The following is an 18,092-nucleotide window of genomic DNA, read 5'->3' on the forward strand; positions in this document are numbered from 1 at the left end:
GATTTTTTATGTACAGATATGCATCTTTTAATGGTTTAAAATAAAAAAAATAAAATAAGAAAAATCTAGTTATTTCCATGCAGTGTCCAGAAAGAGAAGTTGTTCAGCTTGTAGGGCACCACAACTGCTTCCACCCACCTCCATCATCATCATCATCATATGAAATTACTTTTTGTCACAACAAAAAATAGTGGCTGGTGGACAAAATTTTTAATTTCCACCCCTGGTTCTGGGTATTAATCAAGTACATCATGTGTACTGCTGGGTATTTACAGAGTACATACCAGGTACTTACTGGGTTTAGTTGCTCTAAAGTTGCTTCTGTTTTTTGTGTTTTTTATCACTGGTTAGTTTTTATTTTCATTTAAAAAGAGAAACAAACTACTGTTCTGCTTCGATTTAGGTCTATACAGCCGGATTTGAAGTCCTTGGCTTTGGGAATGCAGACGCTGATAGTAAGGACTCTAGGTGAGTACAACCAGTTTTAGTTTTTCTCTCGTGTCAGTAAACCTTTGTTTTTGCTCGTCAGCCCTGGTTGATTTGTTTTAAGTTTAGTTGAGTTCAGATCACATTTGTGACTCCATGTCGTCAGGTGGAATCCCTCCCCCGATTTACTTCGGAGCGCTAATTGACCGGACGTGTTTGAAGTGGGGCACCAAGCAATGCGGCGGCCGCGGAGCGTGTCGGCTCTACGACGCCAACGCTTACAGGTACAGACTTTTACCGAATCAGAACATGAAGGGAGTTTGCACATCGGCTGAGATCGAGGCGCGATCGGTTAAAACGCTCCGACTGGGCTCCCCTTCCAGATTCACCTTCCTGGGGCTGCTCACTGGGATTTACTTCCTGACCAACACGCTGTGGGGGTTCCTCTACGTCAAGCTCGTCAAGCGGGAGAAGAAGCTCGCTCTGAGGACTCAGGCCAAGGAGAACGAGCTGGAGGCCAACGGCGAGAGCAACGGGCACGCCAACATCAGCATCGGCAGAAACAAAGGCGGCGACGCGACCAGGGAGAGCACGATTTAAAAAAAACCCACCTTCTGTACGGAGCTCCACCCGAACTGGACCAAATGTGGTAACGGTACAGTGTCAGCACTGTTTGGTCTGTAGTGGTTTACCTCTAACTTTCTTTTTTAAATATTTGTTGTCGATGTACAGCAACAGCAATTGGGACGTGATTGGAAGCTGTTTTTTTTTTTTTTAGTCTATCAGAAAGTCAATTAATTTCAAATTTAAGTTATTGAATCCCTGTGTAATGTGAGAGTAATATAAAAAAGATTTAAAAAATATAGTTTATTACCATCTTTGTTATTTAAACCTAATTAAAATGAGGTCAAACAATGGCAGTAATGTCAAATTTATTATAGTTTTAATGTCTGAAACAAAGGGTTTAAGTAATTGTGCATTTTTTAAATCCTTTGTGCAGCATATAAACACTTTAAGAGAGCTTTACTCATTTACTAAAGTACCTAAAATGGTATAAAACAATTAAAGGGATATTCCAGTCAAATTAAAGTGATATTCTATCTGGTTGTTATCAATATTTATGGCTTTATCAGCCGTGACATCCATTGTTGTTCAGGCTAGGCTAACGTGTAGCCAAAGGGACAGTTTTTTTTGAGCTCTATAAAATGTTTTTGTATATGCCGATGACTGCTGAATGTATTAGCCTGCTGGGAGTTAGGTAAACTATCGGACTGACCCGATGCGGTGATCAGGAGTCCAAACAATTGGTGTCAACCGGAGCTGTAGCAGTTTATTGTTAGCTAACGTAGCGTAGCATCCTTTCCTGGAAAAAACAGACCCTTGTTTGGCTTGCCGTTAGCCTAGCTTGGACGTTTACCTCCGTGCTCAACGACTGAAGTCACGGCCGATAATCTAACAACTATTGATGACTATCAGACGGAAAATCGCCTCAAAGTTAACTGAACCATCCCTTTAAGTACTCAGTGACTTGTTTTATGCTAGCACCTTGCAGGTTTGCAGACACGGCTAAATAATAAGTTTTTATCTAAGATGAACAGCGTAAATAAATATTTTTGGTAATGTTGATAGCATTTGTAAAGAGTTTTTTGAAAAGCCTTGTACCATGACCTTGTGTTCGTTATAAATGTACTGACACTTAGCTTAGCTTAGCTAGCTAACACAAAAATGGCTAACAGGAGAAACTGTAAAGTTTTGCTCAGTGAATTACCAACCTTCTTCTACCATAACCTAATCTTGATGGTTCCTTTAGCCTAACTAAACAGGAATCCATTTTTTAACCCTAACCCTTTTTTTGTTTTAGCTACGATGTGCTATCTTTCGTCATCCGTGTTAGCTGAAGCTAAAATGTTACTTTACGATGGTTGTAACTTAACAGGTCAATATTTGTTTAGAGAAATGTGGATTTGTTTTGTGAATGTTTTGTTTGAAAGCCTTGATTCTTTTTCCATTATCTGCGTTGCTCAAGCTTTTAATATTTTACTTTTACAGGAGATTTTCAGTTTTTATTACCTCAAACTCTGACACTTTTTATGAGCTTAGAAACTGGGACAAACAGCCATCGTTTAGTTCATGTCCTCGTTAAATCCCACAATCCTCTTGGTGACGATTGTGTCCCAAAGTTGGTTGGTTGATTTAGACTACAAGTGAGCGAGTTAAGTTTCAAACTTAAGTTTACTAAAATCTATTTTAAAGCCAAATATCTTGAACTGATATAGGATTTCTAATATTGTTATTAAACTGAACTCTGCTTTGTCCGTACGTTTTCAGTCCCCCTTTTTCCCGCCATTTTCCCGATTGTACACATTGGACGTACATTAAAGACATTTTTTCTTTATTCCCAGTGAGTTCTTATTTATTTTAATCCCTCTGCTGTTTCACTTTCAGCCTTTTCTCAGTTTAAAGAAAGAAAAACTTTCGGTAACCACTCGGGTTCTGCAGTTTCTCTGTATTTATGTTTTTTCCTATATGACAGTTAGGCTTTAATTTTTAAGAGTAATACCTTGGAAAAATTATAGGACCAGTAGATGCAAAAGCAGCTAAAAGTAACAAAGAAAAAAAAAAGAAAGCCTAAAATTATTTAAAATCAAACTATTTATCTTAAAACCAATATTTATCTCTTTATATCTTTTTGACACTATTATTATTCCATACGTATTATTAATTCTGGGGTTTTTTTTGGCACCATTATCATTTCATCCCTTTCTGTTAATTTTAATGTTTGTTTTTTTGGCATAATTATCATTCCATACCTTTCTGTTAATTTCATTTTGTTTGTTTTTTTGGCATAATTATCATTCCATACATTTATGTTAATTCCTTTTTTGTTTTTTGTCACTATTATTATTCCATACTTTTGTTAATTCTGTTTTTTTAGGCACCATTATCATTCCATACATTTATGTTAATTCCAATGTTTGTTTGTTTTTTGGCATAATTATCATTCTATACGTTTCTGTTAATTCCTTTTTTAAATTTTTTTGGCACTATTATTACTCCATATATTTTAAAAATTAACATTAATGTTTTATTTGGCACCGTCATCATTCCATATATTTATATTGAATCTAACACATATACATATGGCCCTTTTTGTGCCGCACATGAAACAAACTCAAACCATTTTTTTATTTTCCATTTTTGAAATTATGGTTGTTAAATTTCTGGATGATCAAAACATCTCCCAGGTGCGACAACAAGGACCCTCAGGAGGGATGGGAGGGAGAGTGATTTGCACGTGAGTTAGCATCCCTTCATATTTCACCGTAGCCGTGGCGACGTGTTTGAGTTTGGGGGCTGCTGTGAGAATGTCCTGCCTGAATACGGGCGCCCGTCCGGGGCACCCTCGGCGCCCATACTTCTTACAGCCTTTTAAAGCAGGTTTTTTAAAATTTTTGATTTATGTTTTTGGTTTAGTTTAAACCGCCTCCTAATCTGTTTCAGATGAACTCAGAGTCATGACATTTCCTGTTTTTTTTCACGGTGTTTGTTGTGTTTTCAGGCAGGATTGTTAAACGAAGACGAACCAACGAAAGTTTTCCTTTTATCTCAGAACGGAGCTCGTTGGGACAAAAAAAAAAGCAGCTGTTCTTTTTTTAATCCGCGTTTCAGGCAACATCTTATCAACCCGAAACATTCTGAACAGTGTTGCTAATCGCACATTCCTCCGAACCTCACATGACCTCTTCTTGTCACTTCGTCGAGCTCCTCGTCCCGTTTTTTTTTTGACCCAGCAGAGGAGCTCGGACGTTTCCCAGGTAATGCAGCTCGTGGTGGTTCCCTTTCTCGGTAAACCGCCGCTTCCTTTGCCTGTTCGCACGCGACGATCGAAGGCTGGAATTACACAACCGGCCGCCGTCAAACATTGACTCCTTTGTGTTTATTCTCTTCTCTACAAATAGCGCTCCCCTTGTTTCCCATTGGACCTGAAGCATCTTCTGAACTTTCGCCACACTTCGGATTTTAAGTAGCTGGTTGTGCCTTAATTCCTTTTATTGTGACCTCACTGCACATCTGTTTGTTTTGTTTCGATTATTTACTTTATTCTCTTTAAAAATAAGACGAGTCACTGACAGGATTTGGACTTTTTTGGAGCTGATGAAGGAAACTCAGCTATTACCACTCCAAATTTTAGCTCCGTAGCTGAAATTGACTGAGTTGCAGCTGGGTTTTTTTTGTGTTTGCCATGTTAGATCAGCTGTGGCGGCCATTTTGAATCAAGTTGACTCCGATAGCCAATCGGTTGTGGCGGCGCGTCTGGGTTTCGGTAAAATTCACCCAGCGGTTAATGAGATATTTTGCTAACAGACAAGCGGGGTGAGATCCTAACGGTTTCAGATCAGGATCTAGTAACGTTTCCGGGGGTGACTCTCAGCGACTACCACGCCAAAAATTTGAGCTCGGCATCTGTAAGGCCGAAGCTGCCATCTTGAATTTGACTGACGCTAAAGGCCAATCAGCTGTAGCTGCTCATCCAGTGGGAGTTTCATTAAAAGTGGTCCAGTGGTTGATGATTTATTTTGCAGCTTGTGGGTCAGATTGCTCGCCTGTCCGAAAATAAAAGCTGCTAACCAATATGTCCATCAGGAAGGATGTAAAATCACCTTTTCGTGTCTCTGCTTTGATTAAAAAGAATTTTAGAAATTAATTTTTTCTCCAATACCACCTTTGACCAGCAGGTGGTGCTGCACACCAACAAATACTCCTTTAAAAGTCAGTTCTCTCAAAACAAATGAGTCTAATTTAGACAAACAGCTAATATTAAATATATGAATTAGTTTAAAGTGGAATATTTCTGTTTTAAGGTGGACTGATGGTTCATATTCCTTGAACTTGATCCGGTCCAGCCTGCAGTAGAACCGAGAAGCCAGGGTTTTTTTTGTTTTTGAGAAAGCGGTGAACACCTGTTTGGTTCCAGGAATGCGAGCTTTAGGAGAATAATCCTTGGAATCTGTGGGAGAACAAAGCTGGTTGTGTGACCTGCACAAATCCCCCCTCTTCCTCCTCCTCCTCTTCATCAAGGTGCTCCGTTCCACCTTTCAGGTCCGTCAGAGACTCCATTTTCACCCCGAACGTTGAAAACCCCTTCAGCTTGTCATCAGAATAACGGCGTGGAGGGGAGTAATCTGTGCTAACCCCGGCGCTCACCCCACCTCCTGCTCCTCCTCCCGAGCTGCTCGGCATGTGTGCAGAATGAAAATGCGCGAGGCCTTTTGTCCCCCCGCGTCCAGGGGGACTTGTCTCCGCTCAGTCTTGTCCCGGGGGAAGCGGACGAGGAGGAAGCGTCCCGGAGATGCATCATAGGTATTTTATTCCTCCTTTTTGAAGATTTTTTTTTGTAGGAAATTGAACATAAAACTGTTGTTTTCCTGTTTGTTCTTTGTTCTGTTCTTTATTCGCAGTCAGACGATCTCCTTGTAGTTTCAGCTACTTTAATTAGTCTGGTACCAAAAGGTTCGGCTTCATCGGTAAAGATGCGATATGACTTTTGTACTTTTTGAATTATTTAACCTATTTTACAAAATATCCCCCAAATTCCTTCAAAACAGTTGATTTCCGAAAGCCACTAATTCTATATTAGTCCTCTTTTGTTACTTTTTTTAGGATTTTAGATACTGAATGCTAAATTTAGCTTTCAGCAATGCTTTTGCTCATTTCAGCTTTTAGCTTCGGCTGTATTGATTTGAATAGTTTTGCTAATTTTAGCTTTTCGCTATTTTAGCTTAAAGAAACTGTTTTGTTAGTTTAGCATTTAGCTATGGTTTTGCCCATTTCAGCTTCAGGTCACATTTTTGCAAATTTTAGTTTTTAGCTACCATGTTGCTATTTTTAGCTTTTAGCAACAATTTGCTCATTTCAGTTTTCTTTAAATATTAATTTTAGCCTTTAGCGGTTGTTTTGCTGTTTTAAGTTTTGCTACATTTAGGTTTTAGCTAAGATCTTGCTAAGTAAAGTTGTAGTTCCTGTTTTGCTAATTTTAGTTTAGCAAGAATTTTTTGCTGATTTAAGATTTTAGATACTTGTTTCTTAATTTAGCTTTCAGCCGTGCTTTTCCTCATTTTAGCTCTGAGCTACGGTTTTATTAAGTTTTGCTCATTTTAGCATTTAGCAGCTGATTTGCGTAGTTTAAGTTTTAGAAATTTTGTTAGGTTCAGCTTTTAGTGATCATTTTGCTACGTTTAGCTTTTAGCTATGGTTTTACTAACTTTAGTTCTTCTCTACTGTTTTGCTAATTTCAGCTTTAAGTCACATTTTTGTTATTTTTAGCTTTTAGCAACAGTTTTGCTAACTGTAACTATAAGCAACCGGTGTGCTAATTTTAGCTTTTAGCAACACCTTGCTCATTTTAGTATTTTTTTTTTTTTTTTTACAACTTTTTCATAAATTTTTAGCCTTTAGCAAATGTTTTGTTGTTTTAAGTTCTAAATCCAGTTTTGCTACATTTAGGTTTTAGCTAAGACCTTGCTAATTTAGCTAATTTTAGCTAATCCTATTTTGTTCTTTTTTGAAGCTACTGCTTCAGGGGTTTCAGCGCTGACAGCATTTCTCTCTCCGGCTGTAAATATATTCAGTTAATTACTGGTCGTCACGGCGACAGGCTCTGCTCCGGGTCTGAACCTGAGGGAGGGGGCGGGGCTTCAGGCCACCAGGTGAACAGATGTATTAATTTCCTGTCAGGTTCCCTCCCTCCCGGTCCGCCCGGCTGACAGCTCGTCTCCCTGAACGGTTCTGACCCGAACTCGCCCGAGGCGGCTTCGTGACTTCGGATCACAGACTAACAAATCTGAGCGAGACGGATTGTTGACGAAAACAAATAAGTCCTGACGTTCCTTCAGCTCCTTCAGCTTTCAGAATAAAATCATCTCAGGTTCTGAAATGAAGAACGACATCATGAGATTTCAGACTGTGTTCTGAATGACTCTCAGCTACTACCACGCTGCGTTTTAGCTCAGTATCTGTAAAACTGACTGACTTTGAGCTGTTTTTGCGTTGGCTAATGTCGATTAGCTGTGGCGGCCATCTTCGGTTCGGTTGGCTCCAGAAGTAAATCAGTTTTAGTCGTGCAGTCACTGATTATCTCCTGAAAGTTTCATTAAAATCCGTTCACTGGTTCATGACATATTTTGCTAACAGACAGACAAACCAAACCGACACAAGTACATGTAGGAGCAGAGACGAGGTTTTAACAAAGGGGTCACCTGTGACCTTTGACCCTTATGACCCTTAAATCAACAGTGATCATCTTTGACCCATGAGGTGTCCAGCTGTGCAGTTTGATTTTCATATGTTACAGAGTTAGAGCACTAGGTCAGCTGTGATGTTGACCTTTGACCCCGCCCCCTTGAAATCAGTCGTGGTCACCCTCGACCCTTGAGGTGTCCAGCTGCAGAGTTAGAGCATGAGCTGATCTGTGACCTTTGACCTTTGACCACCAAACTCTAATCCCTTGTTGTTTGACGTTTCGACAGACAGACAGAGAGACAGGCAGACAGACAAAAAGACAGGCGGACTGACAGACAGACAGAGACACAGACAGACAGAGGCAGAGACAGGCAGACAGAGACAGGCAGACAGAGACAGGCAGACAGAGACAGACGGACAGGCAGGCAGACAGAGACAGACAGACAGACAGATCCTCCTCAGCGGAGGCAGCAGGAAGTGAACAGAAACGATGAATTCTTGTTATTTTGGATCGGTCGGACGCTGTTGGACGTTAAAGTTTGAGGCTCTTGTCTTCGCAGAGCGGGGACGGCGAGGACAGCGGACTGAAGATGGACGACGCCGTGGAGGACGTCGGTCAGATGACCAGCCAGCAGGTCCTGTGTGACCCTGCCGAGCAGAAGACCAGGAAGCGTCCCGGCCGCTCCACCCTGAAAGTACTCAGGCCGTCTGCAGGCAGCACTTCTCTTGTTTCGGTTATTTTTAGGCGCGTTCTGTTGATGCACTCAGCGTAATTGCGGTGCGATAAAAACGGCGGTTAAAAGCCCGAACGGCGGCGATTTCAGCTGCCAGGAGCTTCTGGGTTCAAACGGTTCGTCTCCGTCCTCTGATAGTTTGATTTTGAAGACGCCCGGCGGTGGCTCTAATGGCCGACTCGACTCTCTGCCTTTTTATTTATTTATTTTTTTAAAAGTTTGCAACTTCAGGTCTTTGCAAACACTTAATATCTCACCTGCTGTAGATGGCCTCTCTGATCGACCTCGGTTTGGAGGAACGGGTTTATTCTGACGAGCTAACGGCTAGTCCGACGTAAGAGTGGCTGAAGCTCTCTTTGCTTACAGCTACAATCGGACTAGCCTTTAGCTCATCAGTCCGGTCGGTCTCCAAACTCAGATAAGGTTCAGTTTCTTCACTTCGCACCAAACGCAGCTTTTGTTTTGCTGATTTTAGCTCCTGTTCTGATCCTTTTAGGTTTAATTTCAGCTTCTTCCAGCACTCGTTTTCGGAGTTAATTTCTGTAAAGATGTAGAAAACCTTCGGCTGATGTGTGAAACGGATGTGTGAACCCCCCCACCGCTGCCTTTTTTTTTTCGAGTGTGCCGACTTGACCTGTCGTGTGCTTCGACTCCTTTCAGCTGTTTATAGGAGCACTCTCCTTCGCCTACTTCTCCAAGGCCCTGACGGGGACCTACGTGAAGAGCTCCATCACTCAGATCGAGAGACGCTTCGACCTCTCCAGCTCGCACGTCGGGCTCATCGACGGCAGCTTCGAGATGGGTGCTCACTCTTTTTCTTTTCTTTTTTTTTTTTTTTGTACATCCTGAAGCTGCTTCTCTCTTCGTTTGTTCGCCTATCTGTCAGCGAAATATCTCATTAACAAGCGGTTAGATTTAAAATTAACTCAAGATGGCTGCCACACAGTGGCGGCTGGTGGAGTTTTTGGACCAAAACATCTACTAAGGTATCACACCAGTGTATTTACATGAATTAAAACAACATTATAATGTACATATAAAGGTACAAGTGCTTCCTGAACACCAATACTTAGAAAGACGGAGGCCTGTAGGACACATTTAGCGTTTATAAAACCTGTTTTCATTCTTATTTTTCAAAACTTTACTGGAGAAATTACGTCAAAGCTTGTTTTATGGTGAGAGCGCTCACTACGTCACGTATTCTGAACGTAGATCTGATGTCTCACTCCGATTAGAATTCAAATCCAAACATTCTGACAGATTTTAGCATAAATGTTCTTAAACTAATTATTAACTATGAACTTATTTATGTAACTTAGTCACGTAATGAACTTATTGCTGTCTTTGATTAAAAGGCAGCTCACCCGCGGCTCGACTTTTCAATCAGGCGAACTTTATGACAGACGGATGTGACGTCAGCCTCCATGGCGGGAGTCCCACGCTCCGGGGGCGGGAGCAATGACTTATATGGACATATAAGCCCAATGACATATAAGTCATTGGGCGGGAGGCAAAGATTTTTGCGCCCCGGGGCGGAAATACGTCACCAACCAGACAACGTCGAAGAACGAAACAACTTTACTGATCATTAACTATAAAATATTTATCTTACACAACTAAAAATATATATACATATATTTCGAAATATTTTTAATGTATTATTTAATTTTTATTTATTTTTTTTACGTCTTATTCAAGGTAATGTGAGTGGTGGGGCGGCGCCCTCTATTGGCCAGCCGCCACTGCTGCCACAGCTATAACTTGACCTCAGATGTGTGTTTTTTTTTTAACATCTTTTCTGTCGGCTCGTTTTTCACGCTTCATTTTTTTCCTCTTTCAGGTAACTTGTTGTTCCTCGCCCTCGTCAGCCATTTTGGGGCTCAGCTCCATCGGCCCAAACTCATCGCAGCTGGGTGTTTGCTCATGGCTGCCGGGGCGCTCCTCACCGGCTCCACCCACTTCTTCATGGGGCGGTGAGCGCCTACGGAAGGATCTAGAGACAAAATGGTTCCCCTCCCCTGTTCTAATCCTCTGGTTTCGTGTTTTCTCAGGTATAAGTTCGACACCGTCGTTCCGAGCGACGGCTCGAATGTTTCGGCGTGTTCGGACCGCCTGGAAACAGCCGACATGTCCGGCGTTCAGGTGGAAACGACCAGCGAAGGTTTCTGTCCTCAGGAGGAGCTGAAAGCAGAAAGTTTAGCTTCAGGCTAATCCTGTTTTAGTTTCAGTTTAGGATAAAAACAAACCAGACGTGCAGCAAGAAAAGGAAAATTCAAGATGTTTTATTTTAAGGTTCAGTTTCTAAAATGTTTTTTGGGTTTTCTGTTTGTTGAAGAGTTGACTGAAACAACTTTTAGCTAGCTTTTGCTACTGTTAGCATATAGCTAGCCTTTTGTTACTTTTAGCTACCACTCTATTTTTATCTTCCAGCTAGCCTTTTGCTACATTTATCTTTCTTAGCTAACATTTTGCAAATTTTAGCTTCTAGCTAGCCTTTTGTTCCTTTTAGCCAGCTTTTTAGCCACATTCAGCTGTTCTTTAGCTTCTAGCTATTGTTTAGCTACTTTTAGCTTTTAGCTAACCTTTTGATAAATTTAGCTTCTGGCTAACCCTTTGATACCTTTAGGTAATTTTTAGCTAATTTTAGCTGTTCCTTAGCTTCTAGCTATTGTTTTGCTACTTTTAGCTTTTAGCATTCTGCTACTTTTACCTTCTAGCTATCCTTTTGATACCTTTAGTTAGCTCTTTGGTTACGTTTAGCTCTTCCTTAGCTTTTTGTTATTGTTTTGCTACTTTTAGCTTTTAGGTAGCCTTTTGGTACTTTTGCTTTCTAGCTAGTCTTTTGCTACTTTTTTATCTTTTAGCTATCTTTCTGATAAATTTAGCTTCTGGCTATCCTTTTGATACCTTTAGCTAGCTATTTAGCTACTTTTAGCTTTTCCTTAATTTCTAGCTATTGTTTAGTTGCTTTTAGCTATTGTTTGCTACTTTTAGCTTCTAGCTATTGTTTAGTTGCTTTTAGCTATTGTTTTGCTGCTTTTAGCTATTGCTTTGCTGCTTTTAGCTTTTAGCTATTGTTTAGTTGCTTTTAGCTATTGTTTTGCTGCTTTTAGCTATTGTTTTGCTGCTTTTAGCATTTAGCTATTGTTTTGCTGCTTTTAGCTATCCTTCTGCTTCTTTTAGCTTTAAGAGCTCAGTTTCTTCAGTGCTTTTAAGCTAACTCCTTCGGCGCTCATAGCGGCGCTGCGTTCTCACAGAAGAAGCCGTTTCTCTCGGCTGTTGTGGCTGAACTTCGGCTCGTCTTTTAACCCCCGTTCTCCCGCTGCGTTCCTCAGCCTGCGTGTCTGAGTCCGGTTCCAACATGTGGATCTACATCTTCCTGGGGAACGCTCTGCGGGGCATCGGGGAGACGCCCGTCACTCCTCTGGGCGTCTCGTACATCGACGACTTCGCCAAAGCAGAGAACTCGCCATTCTACATCGGTGAGTTCCACTTCCTGCGGCTCCGTCCGTTGGGCCTCGGTCGGAGTTCTTCCTGTTCCTTCAGACCGCCTGAATAAAACCACGAACCCTCCGGTTTCTCGGCAGCTTGTCTCCAGACCATCACCCTCCTGGGCCCCACCTTCGGGTTCCTCCTCGGCTCCTATTGTGCCAAACTCTACGTCGACGTTGGACAAGTGGATCTGGGTAAGAGCGCCGAGCGTTTGGTTCCTTTGTGCTCCCGTGCTCTTATTTTGAAAGGCTCCAGGTCTTATGCCAAAACACACTTTGGTGACCTGAGGCACAAAAGAAGAAGCAGGAACTACCGGCGTCTGAATTCAGCTCACGTCCTTTGTTTGTGAAACCTCATGAAGGGAATCTGTCAGTTTTTGACAGCGGGGACACGGGGGAAACACGCGGGGGACGCCGTCTGCAGCCTCATTTAGACGGACCCTGCTGCTGTAGGAGCTGAAGGTCCCGACATGCCGAATAAGAACAGCAGCACGGCTGTCAGAGGGGGTCACTCAGGACTCTGTTCTTCAGGACTCCTGCGAGGAGAAGTCTGGTCAATTATTCATGTCTCACAAAATAAACAAAAGAAAGTCTTTGATTCGGCTGATTGTCCCCCGTCTGGGGACAGAAGGACTTAAAGAAGTGAAATTAGAGACATTTCATTTTCTGTGACAACCCAAAGGGAGCTCTGAGTGACTCTGAAATTAGATCAAAAACAGGAAGAACAGAAGCTAAAATCAGCAAAACTGTACCTAAAATTAGCATAAGTAGCTAAAAGCTAAAATTAACAAACCAGTAGTTTAAATGCTAAAAAGAGCTCACTGTAGCCCAAAGCTAAAGTCGGCAAAACCATAGCTGAAAACTAAAATTAGCAATATTGTAGCTAAAATCTTCAACTAGCAAAATGATCACTAAAGGCTACAGTTAGCAAAACAAGAGCAAGAAGCTAAATATAGCTAAATCATAGCTCCATTAGCATAAAACATACTTCCATCTTCAATGAGCAAATAGTAGCTAAAAGCCAAATGTAGCAATACAGCAGGTGTAAGCTAAAATTGGCAAAACAGTCACTAAAAGCTACAATAAGCCCAACAGTAGCTAAAAGCTAAATAAAGCAAACGCATAGCTAAATTAGTAAAACTTTAGCTGAAAGCTAAAAATAGCAAAACACTTGCTAACATCTTAAATGAGCAAACAGTTACTAGTAGCTCCATTTAGCCAAACAGTCGCTAAAAGCTAAATGTGTCAATACATATAGCTACATTTACATATATACAAGTAATTAAATTAGCATTACTGGTAGCTAAAAACTACAATTAGGAAGTCAGTAGCTGAAAGCTAAACAAAGCAAAATCATAGCTAAATTAGCAAAACCATTGCTAATATCTTAAATGAGCAAACAGTTACTGAAAGCTACAAGTAGCTAAATGCTAAATGTAGCAATACCTGTTAGCAAAACTGTAGATAAAAGCCAAATGTAGCAAAACAGCAGGTGTAAGCTAAAATTAGCAAAACAGTCACTAAAGCTAAAATTAGCCCAATAGTAGCTATAAGCTTGATAAAGCAAAATCATAACTAAATTAGCAAAACTTTTGCTAAAAGCTAAAATAGAAAAACATTTGCTAACATCCTAAATGAGCAAACAGTTACTAAAAGCTCCAATTAGCAAAAGAGTAGCTAAGAGCTAAACAAAACAAAAGCATAACTAAGTTAGCAAAACTTAAGCTAAAAGCTAAAATCAGCAAAACAATTGCTAATATCTTAAATGAGCAAACAGTTACTAAGCAAGTAACTAAACACTAAATGTAGCAATACATGTTAGCAAAACAGTAGCTAAAAGCTAAATAGAGCAAAATCATTGCTAAAAGTTAAAATTAGCAAAATTGTAGCTAAAATCTTAAACTAGCAAAACAGTCACTGAAGGCTGCAGTTAGCAAAGCAATAGCAAGAAGCTAAATGTAGCATAACTATAGTTGCATTAGCAAAACAGTAGCTAAAAGCCAACTGTAGTGATTCAGTTGGTAAAAGCTAAAATTAGCAAGCCTTAAAGTTAGAAATATTAAAAGTCGGAGCTCTTTAATCAAGTCTGAGCTGAATGTTTCGTTACATAAATGGTAAAAATGGCGCCGAGCGTGAGGAACAGGAAAACTGCTGACTCAGCGTTCCCAGAAGACCCTCCTGTCCTGCTGCTGCCGTCTCGTAAAGACGGGACTTTGTCTCGATGCAGACGGCGTGACCATCACTCCCAGAGACGCCCGCTGGGTGGGGGCCTGGTGGCTGGGGTTCCTGGTGTCCTCCGGCCTCCTGCTCGTTTCCAGCGTCCCCTTCTGGTTCCTGCCTCGCTCGCTGCCCAAACAGGAGGGGGACGAAGACGCGCCGGCTCCGGACGGGACGGAGGACACGCTCGGCAGTGGCAGCCCCGACCTCAAGCTGACCGACATCGCTAAAGGTGCGTCAGAGGCGACCTGCGCGGCGGTTTAGGAGGTCTGTGGTTTCTCACCGAGCGTTTCTCCTCAGGGTTCCTGCCGTCGTTGAAGCGCCTGCTAGGAACCCCCGCCTACTTCCTGCTTCTCTGCGGAAGCGTCCTGAAGTTCAGCTCCTTCATCGGCCTCTTCACCTTCAAGGCCAAATACATGGAGCAGCAGTTCGGACAGTCGGCGTCCAGAGCCAACTTCCTCCTGGGTAAAAACCCGTCACCTCGCGGTTTCCCAGGAGACACATCCGGGGTTTTACATCCCAAGAAGGTTTTCAGCCAAGAGGCGAAAACACAGATTGTGTTGGAGGCCTGAGTGGAAAATAGAATGGGGCGAAGGTGTCTGAATGTCAGCAACGATCGGGATTTGGATGAAATGTTGGGGCTGAAACCAAAAAAAAAAACCCAACGGATTAAAGTTTGGTTCTGGTCCAGATTACAATCCGGATCACGCCGTGGCCTCGGCAGAAGTTTGCGCTCTCTGAGGGTCTCTAGTTGTAGCTACGATTCCTGCTCTGTTCAACAATAATGTCCCGTTTTTTTCCACAACCATACGACCCTAACAGGAACAGGTAAAGCCGGTGTCACTGTTGGAGACTTGAAAGTTGCGGGAAAAAAATGCAAGAAAATACGTAAATTTCTTACGAGACAAACATGACTGAGTCTGTGTTCAAAGATGTTACTGGTGTTCTAAAACCTCTACAATCCTTTTCAGTGTAGCACCAACAAAAATGCTATGCTAGGTCGTTTATTTTACGTGTTTTCAATCTTTGTTTTCAAACTTTGACCACATTTTATAGCAAAAAGACCTCTTAAGGTGTAAAATGAAAATAGGCAGCGCGAACAGGTGGAAGTTGAAAATAAAATACGGCTTTAACCCTCTGGAATTAGTGAAAATACATTGAGACAGGTTGGAAACATGTTTGAGACACATTGGAGATGGGTTTGAAATGGGTTGGAGTTAGGTTGGTGATGGATTCAAGACATGGGTCAGAGATGATTTCAAGACGGGTTGCAGATGTATTTGAGGCAGGTTGGCGGTCAGTCAGGTTGGGGATGGGTTTGAAATGGGTTGAGACGAGTTGGAGATGGATTGGAGGAAGGTTGGAGACAGGTTGGAGATTAGTTTGAGGCACATTGGAGATGGGTTGGAGATGGGCTTGAAACGGGTTGGAGTTGGGTTGATGATGGATTTGAGACGGGTCAGAGATGATTTCGAGATGAGTTGGAGATGGATTCAAGATGAATTCGAGACAGGAGTCAGAGATGATTTCAAGGCAGGTTGGAGGTCAGTCAGAGACAGGTTAGAGATGGGTTTGAAATGGGTTGAGACGAGTTGGAGATGGATTGGAGATAGGTTGGAGACAAGTTTAAGGTACATTGGAGACAGATTGGAGTTGGGTTGGTGATGGACGAGACAGTTCAGAGAAGGAGATGAGTTGGAGATGGGTTGTAGACAGATTGGAGATGTCTGAACAACGTCAGGTAATTAATTTCCACTAATTCCAGTGAAGATGATTCACGTTTTGACCAAGAGGTAATCTCTCCAAAGTAACAGGTAGAGCGGAGTATCGTCTGCGTAGAAGAGAACCGGCAGAGGAACGAGGTGGTGCCTCTGAGAAAGTTATTTAAATATGTTAAAGTAGACAGATCTGATTAGAACCCAGAAACATGGCCTCTGATGGGTTTTCTGTTTGCTTCCAGGTGTGCTGAACCTGCCAGCGGTAGCCGTGGGGATCTTTTTGGGCGGGCTCATCATGAGGCGGTACAAGCTGAGCGTGGTCTCCGGCGCCCAGCTGTCTTTAGCCACCTCCTTCATGGGCTACCTGCTGCTGCTGCTGCTGTTCGGCACCAAGTGCGAGAACCTCCCCGTGGCCGGGCTCACCGTGTCGTACAACGGGTCGGCAACGCTCGGGCGCCTTTTTTTGGTTCGTTTTTGTTTTTCCCGCGCTTCAAAATGGGACTAACCTGTCGCCCTCCAGGTCGAAGAGCGTGTCGTACGGCGGCGAAACGCTCGTCTCGGAGTGTAACGGAGGCTGCTCGTGCTTGCCGGAGGACTGGGACCCCGTTTGCTCGGGCAGCGGCATCACCTACGTGTCCCCGTGTCTGGCTGGCTGCCTGGCGTCCAGCGGCCACGGCAGGAACACGGTACGGTGACGTGCAAGAACGCACACGTCTCTTACATTTTATTTTTTATCGTTCTGCAGGATAAACAGGGTTTTATGTCTCAGACAAAAAGTTGCATGACCCAGTTTGGTCCAAACCATCAGCCTTCCACCACTGTGCTGGACAGCTGCTGACAATGAATGAATGAGTTATGGGTTGAAATCTGTCCTTTGGTCTCATGTGTCCAGACGTCTCGTGGTTCCTTCCAAACCTTCGGTCGTCTCACTGAGCACTGCACAGTCTGACCTTGGGGTGAAGTTTGGGAATAATCTTTCTCTCTGTCGAACGACGGACTCCAAATAGTTTGGAAATGACCTTTGACCCCTTTACCAGATGGATGGGCAGCAGCGGCTGCTTCTCTGAGGTCATTGCTGATGTCTTTCCGCCTTGGCGTTGTGTCAATGGAAACAGAAACCATTTTGGCTTCGTTTTAGTTCCATGAATGAAGACATGATGGAATCTGTTGGTGTTTTTGTTCACCTGATGTTAGATTTGAATGATTTTACGACCCTTGAATTGATAAAGTTTGGACCTTCTTCCCCCTCTCCACTGTAGGACACGGATGATTCCCTTCTTGCTGGTTTCAGGAAGATATTTCAGTCCATTTTTTTTTTATTTTTGCAGGTTTTTCACAACTGCAGCTGTGTGTCCACGTCCTTCCCCGCGGGCAGCACCACGTCGGTGAGGCTGGGACAGTGTCCTCACGCCAAAGACTGCAGCAGCAGTTTCACCTCCTACATGGCCGTTTCTGTCCTCAGCTCCTTCATCAACGCTCTGGGCGCCACGCCTGGCTACATGGTCATCATACGGTCAGTGCGGCGTTTCATCGGGACATAAAAATAAATAAAAGGTGACAGAATTAAAGCCGTTTGGATCGAACCTTGTGCTTGGGATGACTTTCAGCTACTGCTGCACCAGATTTTAGCTCAGTATCTGCAGAAAAGGACTGAGTTGTAGCCATTTTTGTGTTGGCTAACGTCAATTAGCTCTGACAGCCATCTTGATTTACTCGAACACATGATCAGAGACGGGTAGAGCGACAAGACGGACTCGAAGCTCGACAACGAGACCGATTTGGTGTCCACGTCTGCGAGTTTTTTAACTTCACCAACCGAAACGCAGGGAGGAAAAGATCAAAAGGCGCTGAATATTAACGGGCAGCTAATTGGTCAGAGATCACCGCAGTCGTTTAAGAAAAGGGTCCGAAAAGTCAACAAACGGGACAGCAGCTGATGAATATAAACGAGAGGAAGACGCCACGTCTGGTGTCTCTGACGGCTCTTTATCAGTCCCTCCAGGATTTCGCGGGCATTTTCCTAAAAGTTCAGATTTTTTTTTTACTAAAATCAATAAAAAACCATAACTTTTAATATATAAACCAAAAATCCTTCCTAGTTTTGTAAGATAATTACCATCAAAAGGTGCTTTATTTGAGAACTTTGATAGCTTCTAAACTGACATTCATGAGCATTTCTGGATTGTCCCTGGTCTGCAGCTCTCCTCACATGTTTTGCAGACACAAAGTGTTTGTCGATGCGTTTATGTTCCATGATTACACTGCAG

The 18,092-nt window shown here is 42.6% G+C and overlaps 1 protein-coding gene and 1 pseudogene across 2 annotated transcripts in view; both read left to right on the forward strand.

Moving 5' to 3' along the window:
• LOC108244040 overlaps positions 1-2,821 on the forward strand; it is a 10,657-nt pseudogene extending 7,836 nt beyond the window's left edge.
• A 2,191-nt stretch (positions 2,822-5,012) lies between these two features.
• The window catches only part of LOC108244039 (solute carrier organic anion transporter family member 1C1), a 16,182-nt gene continuing 3,102 nt past the window's right edge, over positions 5,013-18,092 (forward strand). Inside the window, exons 1-12 of one of the 2 annotated variants that reach the window (XM_017429889.3) lie at positions 5,013-5,787; positions 8,226-8,360; positions 9,060-9,201; positions 10,240-10,372; positions 10,451-10,560; positions 11,735-11,881; positions 11,987-12,085; positions 14,118-14,339; positions 14,408-14,572; positions 16,068-16,263; positions 16,346-16,511; positions 17,154-17,338. In XM_017429889.3, the coding sequence (XP_017285378.1) occupies positions 8,256-8,360; positions 9,060-9,201; positions 10,240-10,372; positions 10,451-10,560; positions 11,735-11,881; positions 11,987-12,085; positions 14,118-14,339; positions 14,408-14,572; positions 16,068-16,263; positions 16,346-16,511; positions 17,154-17,338 (1,670 nt within the window). In that variant the 5' untranslated portion in view covers positions 5,013-5,787; positions 8,226-8,255. The remainder of the gene's footprint in view (positions 5,788-8,225; positions 8,361-9,059; positions 9,202-10,239; positions 10,373-10,450; positions 10,561-11,734; positions 11,882-11,986; positions 12,086-14,117; positions 14,340-14,407; positions 14,573-16,067; positions 16,264-16,345; positions 16,512-17,153; positions 17,339-18,092) is intronic. The other variant, XM_037981339.1, reaches the window with a different exon arrangement.

Source organism: Kryptolebias marmoratus, linkage group LG18, assembly GCF_001649575.2.
Source record: "Kryptolebias marmoratus isolate JLee-2015 linkage group LG18, ASM164957v2, whole genome shotgun sequence".
In the NCBI taxonomy this organism is placed as follows: Eukaryota; Metazoa; Chordata; class Actinopteri; order Cyprinodontiformes; family Rivulidae; genus Kryptolebias; species Kryptolebias marmoratus.